This window comes from Embiotoca jacksoni, unplaced genomic scaffold (genome assembly GCF_022577435.1).
Source record: "Embiotoca jacksoni isolate LCO1_2020_lvr unplaced genomic scaffold, fEmbJac1.0.p SCAF_5, whole genome shotgun sequence".
Taxonomy (NCBI): domain Eukaryota; kingdom Metazoa; phylum Chordata; class Actinopteri; family Embiotocidae; genus Embiotoca; species Embiotoca jacksoni.
The window spans coordinates 1,640,505-1,653,035 of NW_027185403.1; the positions used below are offsets into that span (position 1 = coordinate 1,640,505).

The following is a 12,531-nucleotide window of genomic DNA, read 5'->3' on the forward strand; positions in this document are numbered from 1 at the left end:
GCGCAGACAAAAGTGTTTTTTGTTGTTGTTTTTAACTAACTAATTTACATTTTAATTAGATTTCTAATGTTATAATGCAGATCAGCTTTCAAAAAGAGAGAGTACAAAGCTACAAAACAAAACACTGCGGAAGTAGATAGAAAGGACCGCAAGAGTCAAAAAAACAAATCACCCCGACAGCAGATAATCGCAAATTGTGTCCTATTGAGAGGTTAGATAATAGAAAAGCATCAACAGGAAGAAGAGCTCGGGAGAAAATGAAGAAGATTTTTTTTATTATTATTATTTATGTAAACAGAACAGAGAGCAAATCGTGTGTGGGTGGTGAACATGAAGGAGGTGAACATAAGAGAACATGTAGACAAAGGATTAAGCTTGTCACTTTTTTTGCTAATTATGAAGTCATTTAGTGCGCGCCAATAAAGACACGGGTTTTGGCGCGACCGTGTGATCCTCAGGCATCCTGAGCTAAGCGAGCTGGCTCGACGCAGTTTAACTAGTGGCAGCTTGAAAGACAGCGTGTTTACTTATTAATCACCCCGTGGAAAAGCACAATTTAGGAGTGTTTTGACAGTTTTAATGACACGGTTGTTGAAGGCCAGGCCACTCATTTGTGCGTTTACAAATACGCTTTTTATTCAATGACATATTTCTGACAAGCAGACCGGAATGATTGGCCAGGGTTATGTTTTTGGATTGTAATACGTACTTACACATTTTCCTGAGACATGGTTAATACTGTGTTTACCTTCAACGATATATATATATATATATATATATATATTTTTTTTTTAAATCTAATAACAATTCCAATCATGGAAATTTGGGATGTATTTAAACTGAATATATAATAACTCTGTTTAAGGGGCCAGTAGTCTCTCTCAGACTTGCCTGTCAGATGTTCGAATAGCTTCAGAAAATGCCCTTCCCCCCACACATTTCAGACGTCGGATGAGGGACTGCTGTCTTTAATACATTTCTCTAACTTTCTGAAACCGACAATCCCCCTCCAGTCACAGTGAGCTGTGAGAAAGTGAGAAGTGAAGCCGGGGTTTGTACTTCTCTTCAGCTCTATTTTCATTCTTGATGCAATAATTTCTATCACTTTTCATGTGAACAACAGAGATTCGAGATTCTTTCATTTGGCAATGTCAGTATTCACTGACTAGGAATTTGTATGGCTCTCAGCCACCTCCGACAGACACTGGAAAAAAAAAAAAAAAACTACAATAGAAAAATAATAATAAGGGAGAAGAGTGTTACACTACAAATGTACCCATATTTAAACAACACTGTAATAGTGTTAATGGCCGGCTTGTCATTGGTTTGCACTAATCTACTGGTGTTCTGTTTTTCAGGTTATTTTGGAGTGGCCCACAGACCTAGCAATCAGCCCCATGGACAACTCACTGTATGTCCTGGACAACAACATAGTCCTGCGCATCACGGAGAACGGTCAAGTGAGCATCGCTGCTGGCCGACCCATCCACTGCCCACTGGCTGGACTGGAGCGCGGAGTGGCCGGTGGTCAAAGGGCACAGTTAACCCCTCTAGAATCCGCTGTGTCCATCGCCATATCTTACCACGGTGCCATCTACATAGCGGAGACAGATGAGAGAAAGATGAGCCGGATCCGGAAGGTTTCTGTGGATGGCGAGATAACGCATTTGGCCGGGTCTCCCTCCGACTGCGACTGCAAGAACGATGCCAACTGTGACTGTTACCAGACAGGGGACGGCTATGCCAAAGATGCAAGGCTCAATGCTCCATCTTCTTTGGTGGCAGCTCCAGATGGAACTCTCTACGTGGCAGACCTGGGCAACATCCGCATCCGGGCCATCTCTAGGAACGGGCCAACTTTCAGCGCCAATACGTACGAGGTGGCTTCCCCTGATGCCCAGGAGCTGTATATGTTCGATAGCAACGGTACCCACCAACACACGGCCAGCTTGTTGACCGGGGACTTGAAATTCACCTTCAGCTACAACACAGAGAATGACATCACCGCCGTCACCGACAGCAGCGGCAACACGCTGAGAATCCGCCGAGATCCTAATCGCATGCCGGTGCGGATCGTCGCCCCTGACAACCAGGTGATCTGGCTGACCATGGGTACCAACGGCGGACTGAAAACTCTCACGGCGCAGGGTCAGGAGTTGGTGCTTCTTACCTACCACGGAAATAATGGCCTGCTGGCGACGAAGACATCAGAGATCGGCTGGACAACTTTCTACGAGTAAGTGTGATAGAGATTGGCAAGATGCTTCTGTGGAAATCTTTATATGATTCGCCAAAATCAGATGGATTTAGGTTGCAATTCATTTAGGCTATCCTAATCTGGAGAAAAGCCCATAGTACAAATTAAAACACACCTCCTACTTTCTGCATACAAACCGTGTAAACAAATGTGGTTTGCGCTCTGGAAGACGATGTTATGTCTAGGAATAAAAATAGTATTCCTTGCTTCTCAGGGAGGCGACTGGGGGATTACAGTCTTACAGTTGACACAGTTATTAAACAAAATTTTGCTCCCCACCTATTACTGCAATAATATTTGTCTTTTTTTTAGTTTTATTAATTCTTAACTAAAAAAAATCATGAGGTACAAAGACAGAAGTGTTTGCTACATGTGTCCTACTCGTCTCACAGCTCTGTACAAGTTTACTCTATAATTGGTAACCATCCTTACCTGCACACTGCTTTAGGGTGCACATTTAATTGAAACCTAATTATAAAATTTGCCTGAGCTCTTTGAAATAGCCTAGTTACACTTGTATTAACTCCGTTTCTATATAAAGTATGTTACATTTCTCTCCTTGTCTTCGATAGCGGTGTAGGTGGCAGAAGTGTTGATTACAACAGCCCGTTGTGTTATTATATACATAGTATATACATATATTTAAAGAGTAAAGCTAAACTAAATGAACAACCATAGTTCAATACAATAAGCCACCCAGACTTTCTATCATAACCTCACTTTGTTTTTGTGGAGTGACGTCTCGGCGATTGAATTTTTCTCCCTCGTGTAATTCGCTGTCGTGTCACATTATGCCATAAATGACATCCTCACCACAACTAAAAAAAAAGCAAAGCATTCAGTTGAGATTATAATGACACATCAATCATCCAAATAATTGAATTAATTACAAGTCTGTGTTATATTTTCTTTTATAGGAAACTGATAGCTGATGAGATGTGTCACTCTCCCATATTAAATATTTGGATTGGTTTACACAGACAACCTTTCACTTATGCTCGGGAAATTGAACGTAGACACACAAAAAAAAAGACAAATGTGACATTTTAATTGCAAGAAAGTCGATGGTCTCACTCAACAAGTATAAAAGAGCAGATAATTGAATGCACTGTGGCACAGAGAGCTCGCATACATATCAATGCTTTGTCATTTGATGTTCTTTTTGTCAAACAGCTATGACAGCGAAGGGCGGCTGATGAATGTGACGTTCCCCACTGGAATGGTGAATAACTTGTACACAGACATTTACAGCGCTTTGACGGTGGACATCGAAAGCTCCATGACGGAGGAGGAGATCAGCATCACAACGAATACCTCAACCATCCGTGCCTTCTACACTCTGGCTCAGGGTAAGGCCTCCGCTGCTCGTCTTTCCCCGCCGACTCCGGCGGCTATTTTCGTAAGCGGTTATTTGTCATTCTTTCAAGGGTCGGCCGGGCAATGTTGAGTAAGCTTAAGTCGTGTATCAACGACAACTCCGAAGAACTGACAGACGACAGTGTAAATGATTACTCTCTCGGTGTGTGGGCTTGAGTGTCAGGGAGACGCATCAACCTTGTAACTAAGTGGTTTCTACTCTCTGCCAGAGCCAGATGGTCCAGTTATTTCAGCGCATCATTCATGTGCATTGTTTTTATTTGAAAATTGTCTAATTTGATATACCGAGGACTTTAAAGCATAATTACATACAACCAATAATCAACCCCGGAGACAGTCGATAACATCAGCTACGGTGTGAAATTGCCTTTCCCCCACCCCCTTGTTCTAACTTTTGCTTCTCTGTTTACCGTCAACAGACCAGTGTAGAAGTAGCTATCAAGTGGGCTTCGACAACTCGCTGAGGATTACCTATGCCAACGGGATGGACACCCACTACCAGACAGAGCCCCACATCCTGGCAGGCGCTGCCAACCCGACTGTAGCCAGACGCAACATGAGCTTGCCAGGAGAGAGTGGGCAAAACTTGGTGGAGTGGCGCTTCCGCAAAGAACAAGCCAGAGGGAAAGTTATTGTGTTTGGACGCAAGCTCAGGGTATGTCCTCTTTTCTTTGTGGCAAATGACGAGTGGCACATACACACAAAGTGGGTATTTTAATGGCTTTTTTTTTTTTTTTTACCTCGGAGAATGACAAAGAGAAAAAGGCAATATTAGAGCCGGGATTCAATTCAATAATCCAACCAAGTTACATGTGCAAATGATCTGTCTAAAAAAAGGACATGTGATGTCATATCTCTGGCTGTGTCACTGTCCTTATTATAACCTTAATTTTTCTGCACCTCTTGTCTTCCGTTGTAATTTATGAGCTACAACGTTTGTCTTCATATCGAGGGTTATCAATATTCTAGTAGGGTAAAGTGCACCTCTTCATATTTCACCATCCTGGAATCTGACATAGATTTATGATACTTCATGAACTTAATTTGGGTGGTTAATTTTCCTCACAGTAATTTTTTTTGCCTCAACTAAATTTCAGTGGGTGTGATTTAAGTGTACCTGAACAATTGCCAAAGTGTCGTAGTTTAATGAGCCCCGCGAAGGGGGCGTTAATCTCTGTGACAACGGTAGTGAAAATCTCTGTGAATACCGTTTAAAAGAGTCATCTAGACGAAGAACAGCGACATCACAGCCAAATAATTTCCTCTTGAAATTGTACCATTGTGTCATTTTTGAATACCGTCCACTCACCAGAAGAAGGAGTAGTTGTAATTTGTTTGTTGAAGCCATTCTTAAATCGAATCTTTCCCACAGGTGAACGGACGGAACATCCTTTCCGTCGACTACGATCGCACCCTGAGGACGGAGAAGATTTATGACGACCACAGGAAGTTCCTCCTAAAGATTATATATGACACCGCGGGCCACCCGGTCCTCTGGGTGCCCAGCAGTAAGCTGCTGCCGGTTAATGTGAGCCGCACGAGCAGCGGGCAAATCAGCGCCCTGCAGAGAGGTCCCACCACTGAGAGGCTGGAGTACGATGGCCAAGGCCGCCTGATTTCCAGGGTGTTTGCGGATGGGAAGATATGGAGCTACACCTACCTGGAGCAGGTGAGGAAATAACTCAGCCAGAAGAAGTCATTTGTACGATATAGTGTACAGCGGGGCTAGATTTTTATCGCCGCAGGGTGAATCAAGACCTTCTAATGTCACCGTGGCAGAGGTCACCCTGAATAGGCTTATTTTGCAATAATCACCAGCTGCAGTTCACCAAGTACCTCTGCACGCAGTGATCATTGCGAGTCGCTAACTGCAAATTTATGAGCATCATTTACAAGCTTTAACACGTGAAAAAAAAAAAATGTCCAGTGGGTTTCCTTCGTCGGCGGTATCTGAGGCTACCATCTATAATTTATAGCTCTACCCAATCATCAAAATTCTGGTGAAAACTGAAAGGGTATAACAGTGATATTAAAAAAAAAAAAAAAAAAAAAAAAAAAAAGCAATGTGGTTTACCCAACTGCATTCCAGCAGTATGTCAGAGTTAACAAAGGAAATGAGGCCCCACAATAATTTGAAGTTAGTCAGCTTAACGACCATCACTGCCTTAAAATTATATTTTTTTATCAGAGATTTTGTATCTGTGTAAGTTGACCAATATAAAACTATAAAAACTGCCGAAAAAAAGATGTTTGGGGATCATTTATAAATTATTCTATGTGGGGTTTTTTTAATTGGTTTTTTTTATTCATAGTTATTTAAAATTATAACATTCAGTTAAGTTCACTGTTGTAATGCACCGATGTCATTTTTAAAGATAAGAAGTTTATCATGAATCTGTAAAATATCCTGCATCCATCCTAATATCTTTGTCACAAATGTTTAATAACCACATTTTGGTGGATATATCAGAATTTTCTTATTTTATAAAAGCAGTATTAGTGTTAGTAGTTCTGTAAAAGAACAGTATGCTCTTTATTATCACTCTCTGTCCTTCCACGGGACTGTAGACACAAAAGAGCTTTGAGCTAACATTTTTGTTTAATGTTGTTCGTGGTCTCTAGTTGTAACAAAGCAAGTAATTAAATAAAAAGTTAAATTGCTGAAACCTACACAGACCAGACACTTCACACCTAACTGTTTCCACCAGCAAAGATTACAGTCGTGTTGCTTGGCAATTTATAAAATCCTGGGAGAGTTCATTTTTCACATATTTAATGACTGTGTTTACTCAGTTGGTAAAAAAAATATGCTGCTTTCTACCTGCCAGACTAAAAATATTCAAATGTTTAGGGAAATGGTTCGGTATGTAGTTCAGGAGCTTTGGAGTATCTTTTGGAAAATATAGCAACGTACCACCATGCTCGATGATAAAGAATACAGGACGGCTGAATTCCACGTTAAGGAGTATGTTATGGCGCTGGTATACTTTGCAAAAATGAAAAGGGAGTCTATCAATTAACAATTTGATCAGAAGTCTTACAGTGCTTCGGATCTCTGCATTCTGCTGTCACAACATCTCAAACAACAAAAGAGCTGTAACACTACACATAAATATTCTGTAGTTGGTTTTTTTGGAGTGTTTTTGAGATTGCACGGAGACGCCTCGCCACAAAAACATGCAGAGATTTCCTCAGCCACTCCTGGCTGCATTCTTTCATTGCGTGACCTGGAAGAGGCCACGTCAACACTCTGACATAAGTAACACGGGGGGCTCTGGGAGCACAGTGAACCTCAATGTAGTCACGGATGACTGGGCATGACATTTTAACAGAAAGGGTGGTAAACCTTTGGAAGACAGACCACACTCCAGACTGCATATACTGTAAATTAATCAAAGGAGCATCCCTGGCTGAGTTGAAAGCAAAGTTTGCTTGTCGTACATGTATATGCTGACTGGACTAGACTATCATTGAGAGTTAAAAAGATAAACTGTCTTCGGGTTAATGTTCTCGGCAGAAGCTCTTCGGAGTTTTTAACATATATATTATTCAATAATCTTTTCTGCATCTTCAGCATGAACACTTTAGACAATAGTCAGTACAATTGGTAGCTGCTGTCTCACAACAGTGATCGTTAACACTGCCGTCTACATTTTTTATTCACCCCGTTTCTCCTTATTTCAAAGCAGGAGGCTTCCGCCTGCACACACCCTGCCTTCCATATATATTATATATGTAGGAAAATTACGCAACTCTTCAAAAAAAAAAAAAAAAAAAAAAAACACCTTCTGTTTTGTTCTTTTCCCCGCAGTCCATGGTTCTGCTGCTTCACAGTCAACGGCAGTACATATTTGATTTCGACTCTCTGGACCGACTTTCTGCTGTCACCATGCCAAGCGTGGCCCGCTACACCATGCAGACCATCCGCTCAGTGGGTTACTACAGGAACCTTTATCACCCCCCCGAGAGCAACGCCTCAGTAGCCGTGGACTACAGCGAAGACGGCCTCCTGCTGCGGGTAGCTCACCTCGGCACGGGCCGGAGAGTCCTGTACAGGTACCGGCGGCAAAACAAACTGTCGGAGATCCTGTACGACAGCACGAGGGTCAGCTTCACTTACGACGAGACGGCCGGTGTGCTGAAGACCGTCAACCTGCAGAACGAGGGTTTCATCTGCTCCATTCGTTATCGCCAGGTGGGGCCCCTGGTCGACCGGCAGATTTTCCGCTTCAGCGAGGACGGCATGGTCAACGCGCGCTTCGATTACACTTACGACAGCAGCCTGCGCGTCACCAGTGTGCAGGGTGTCATCAACGAGACGCCGCTACCCATCGACCTGTACCAGTTCGACGACATCTCGGGGAAGGTGGAGCAGTTTGGAAAGTTTGGGGTGATCTACTACGACATAAATCAGATCATATCCACGGCGGTCATGACGTACACCAAGCACTTCGACGCACACGGACGCATCAAAGAGATCCAGTACGAGATATTTCGTTCGCTCATGTACTGGATTACCTTCCAATACGACGACGTGGGCAGAGTCACCAGGCGAGAGATCAAGATCGGCCCCTTCGCCAACACCACCAAGTACAGCTACGAGTACGACGTAGACGGCCAGCTCCAGACCGTGTACTTAAACGAAAAGGTGATGTGGCGCTATACGTATGACCTCAACGGAAATCTGCACCTGCTGAATGCGGGAAACAGCGCCAGGCTTCTGCCTCTGCGTTACGACTTGAGAGACCGCATCACCCGCCTCGGAGATATCCAGTACCGAATGGACGAAGACGGTTTCCTGCGTCAGAGGGGAGCGGAAATCTTCGAGTACAACTCCAAAGGACTTTTGGTGCGGGTCTACAGCAAGAGCAGCGGCTGGACGATTCAGTACCGTTACGATGGGCTCGCCCGCAGAGTGTCCACCAAGACCAGCTTGGGCCAACACCTGCAGTACTTCTACGCGGACCTGAGCTACCCGGCGCGGATAACGCACGTCTACAACCATTCCAGCTCGGAGATCACCTCGTTCTACTACGACCTCCAAGGCCACCTGTTCGCCATGGAGATCAGCAGCGGGGAGGAGTTCTACATCGCTTGCGACAACACCGGCACACCTCTGGCTGTCTTCACCAGCAACGGCCTCCTGGTCAAGCAGCTGCAGTACACGGCGTACGGCGAGATCTACTTTGACTCGAACCCAGACTTCCAGCTGGTGCTCGGGTTTCACGGGGGACTGTACGACCCCCTGACCAAACTGCTGCACTTCGGGGAGCAGGATTACGATATCATGTCGGGAAGGTGGACCCTTCCAGATGTCTCCACCTGGAAAAAAGTTGGCAAAGAGCCAGCTCCTTTTAATTTGTACATGTTCAGAAACAACAACCCTATCAGCAAAGTGCACGAAGTGAGAGAATATGTTGCAGGTAAGAGATTCTGCAGTCGAAGCTGCTCGTGCTGATTGTTTTCATTTGTAATAATTACTTTCATGATTAACTTTTCTGCAGGGGAATTTTTCCACGAGGCTCAGAAAATGCTCATTATAATTTCTCATATTTTTTCATAGTCAATCTCTAACCCTGAGTTATCTAATCATCAACCATAGAAAGCAGGAACAAGCAAATGTTTGGCTGTTTTGCTTGCAAAATCTTTAGTTGTCAGTCAATTTTACGTCTAATTACTAAATAAATTAATGATTATCGTTGTTTATTTTAGCAAATTTAGGTTAATAGTATCTGGACTTGCATTTACTCTGCAGTTTTTTAAGCACCGAAGGAACAAGTTTCAAAAGTGTCACTAATGTATGTGTAAAACACACATCTCAAATAAGCGATTTAGCTCAATAAAAAAAAATTTAAAAAAAAAAGAGAGAACGTATAAAGGTCTTGAAGTTATAACTTTGAACTTTGTCTTTATTTCCTTACAATTCCTTTTTTCAGATGTAAACAGCTGGCTTGTAACCTTTGGCTTTCATCTTCACAACACCATTCCCGGGTTTCCGGTCCCAAAGTTCGACTTAAGCATGCCATCCTATGAACTGAGGAAGAGTCAGCTGTGGGATGATCTGCCGGTGGGTAAAATCTATATTTGTCATACATACTGAATGCATGAGCAAAAAACAAAAAAGTCTTAAGTTGTGTGAGTACATAAGGACCAGACAGACTATAAAAGAAAATAACGTATTTTTTTCTCTGTTGTTTTCGTCTTACATCAGTATTTTGAAACTGCCATAACTTAATTGGACTGCAGTGTATTTCATAGAATATAAATTTTAATTGGGAAAATATTTGCATAATAATAATAAACGCATAATAAGGGAAACTCTGTCTTGTTTCAGTTAGCAGCTGAACAGATTTTACGGCTGTCTAATTTATATGCAATATTTTGGTGTTGCTACTTCTATCTTTTGATGCTATTTATGCTACGTTTCTTTGGTGTGCAGCCTTAACAGAAAAAAAAGTGTTTGCTGTAATATTGTCGTGGGGGATTTATCTACTTTTGGCTTGAGAACACATCTTGAAAACACCATTATCTTGGACGGGGATGAGAAACTCTCTGAAGCAGAGCAGTAGCTGGTTCTAAATGGCCTGGAGAGTCAGGTTCTGCCATGTTCAGGCGTTAACGTTTCACTGCACTTTTCCTACAGTCTATCTCTGGGGTCCAGCAGGAAGTAACCAGACAAGCACACTCTCTCTTGTCATTCGAGCGGCTGCCGGAGGTCCATCTCAGTCGAGGTCGCAGAGGTGAAAAGTCTTGGCTGTGGTTCTCGGCTGCGATGTCTCCCATCGGAAGGGCCGTTATGTTTGCCATCTACAAGGGCAGCGTGCACACTCACACGCTCAACGTCGCCAGTGAGGACTGTATCAAGGTCGCTACCATCCTCAACAATGCTTTCTACCTGGAAGACCTCCATTTCACCATAGAAGGGCGGGACACGCACTACTTCGTCAAGCCGGGCCTCCCGGACGCCGACCTTGCCGCGTTGCACCTCACCAGTGGACACAAGACTCTGGAGAACGGCGTCAACGTGACGGTTTCCCAGTCCACCACAGTCATGGATAGTCGGACTCGGCGTTTCGCGGATGTGGAGATTCGTGCCGGTGCTCTCGCTTTCCATATCCGCTACGGGTCCACGGTGGACGAGGAGAAAGCGCGGGTTGTCGAGCTGGCACGTCAGCGCGCCCTGGCGGGTGCGTGGGCCCGGGAGCAGCAGCGGGTGCGAGATGGCGAGGAAGGGGTTCGCCCCTGGACAGAAGGAGAGAAGAGGCAGCTTCTGAGTAGTGGGAAAGTTTTGGGCTATGACGGGTACTATGTGCTGTCCATCGAGCAGTACCCAGAGTTAGCGGATAGCACGAATAATATCCACTTTCTTCGGCAAAGTGAAATTGGGAAAAGGTAACAATACGAGGTGCATTTTCTGCCAAAGAGACTTTGTCTTTGGTGGAGACGTACGAGTGGACAAAACGAAAAGCAGCTGTAATCTAAAGTTGCTGATATGTACCCTGAGTGTCAATGTGTTTTTGTAAAAAAAACTAATTTAAACATCGTTAAAAAAAATTAAAAAAAAAAAAATTTGAAAAAAAAAAATTGAAGTGGTCAAAAGCAATGCTGTGCATTGTGACCAACAGACTACAGAGTAAATGTACAACTACACCAAGCCTTAACATGGCAATTACAGGTCAGTTCCTCTGTAGCACAAGCCTTTTCGACTCTGGACTCTGAAGCAGAGGAATCGTTGTGTTTGAAGAAACAGTGAGCTAATTTAGGTGTTTTATGTTTGGTTTTTTTTTATGTTTTATTTCATCCAGAAACGTTTGGCTCAACAGAGTATTATAAGAGCAAAGGAAATGTTTACATTATGCATATCTGCACTTCTGTAGAAGTACCAGGCTCATGGGTTCACAGACCTAGAGTGAGCAGTGTCCTTGAGCAAACATTTCTTTTTCAAAATCAGAGACTTCTGATGTTAGAAATATCCTCACCAAACAACCACTATGTATACCAGATTTAGCACTGTAAACATCAAAATGTCTTATTCTCCTTGAGATGCTTTTAAATGGAAAAAAGAAACATGTTTAAATACCCAATATTCATTGTGGGAAAAAAAAAAAAAAAAAAAAAAAAAGGACAGCAAAGGTATGAAGAACTCTGTCGGGCGGGGGACAAGGCACAGCTGTGTCTTGGACACAGGGACACCATGTTTTGTAAATTATGCAAGAGTTTTATGGCTTTTTTTAAGAAACTGAATAAATGTCTGTACTAGTCATTAACAGTAATTTATGTTGTGTTTATACATGAATAAAGTCAAGCTGATTTTGATTTGTTCTTTTTATTTTATGTGACTTTTCAGAATGGATTCCTTTTTTTGTGTTTTGTTTGTTTTTAAGCTGCGTTCCTACCAATATGGCGAATGTGGGGCTTCTTCACAATGCTTTGTTTAAGTAATTAAGAGATACCTGTGCATGTAGTGACACGTATTTACAAGTGGTGATGTATCTATAACATTGCAGTCAACTATTACTTCCACTAAATTTAATGTTTATTGGGCATAATGCCTCTTGACTTGGCCTCCTGTCCGATGAATATTTTATCAACACAAATATTTCATGAACCCATCTCACATAAACAAAGTTACAGTGGATCCAGATAGAGATCACATCCATGTTCTCGGTAGGTATATCTATATATTTTTTGAATGTTAATTGCACTCATGGATTAAACTGATATTGGGGTTCTTTTGGGTGTGTTGTTTTTTTAAGAACTGGACAAAGTTCTGCCTTTTTGTTTTTTATCTCACAACTCTACTGTTAAATTCAAGAAGTGAGAGAATTTGGTATTAAGTGGGGGCGGGAGTGTTAATCAGACGTTGGTGTAGGAAAACATCGAAGGAAGTCTTTCCA

General features: G+C 42.7%; 1 protein-coding gene across 11 annotated transcripts in view; it reads left to right on the top strand.

Moving 5' to 3' along the window:
* The window catches only part of LOC138211068 (teneurin-3), a 185,607-nt gene extending 173,414 nt beyond the window's left edge, over positions 1 to 12,193 (top strand). For all 11 annotated transcript variants that reach the window (XM_069170649.1, XM_069170650.1, XM_069170651.1 and 8 more), the window contains 7 exons: positions 1,359 to 2,236; positions 3,431 to 3,606; positions 4,054 to 4,289; positions 5,007 to 5,303; positions 7,446 to 9,057; positions 9,571 to 9,701; positions 10,278 to 12,193. In XM_069170649.1, coding sequence (XP_069026750.1) covers positions 1,359 to 2,236; positions 3,431 to 3,606; positions 4,054 to 4,289; positions 5,007 to 5,303; positions 7,446 to 9,057; positions 9,571 to 9,701; positions 10,278 to 11,030 — 4,083 coding nt within the window. In that variant the 3' untranslated portion in view covers positions 11,031 to 12,193. The remainder of the gene's footprint in view (positions 1 to 1,358; positions 2,237 to 3,430; positions 3,607 to 4,053; positions 4,290 to 5,006; positions 5,304 to 7,445; positions 9,058 to 9,570; positions 9,702 to 10,277) is intronic.
* Positions 12,194 to 12,531: the final 338 nt, after the last annotated feature.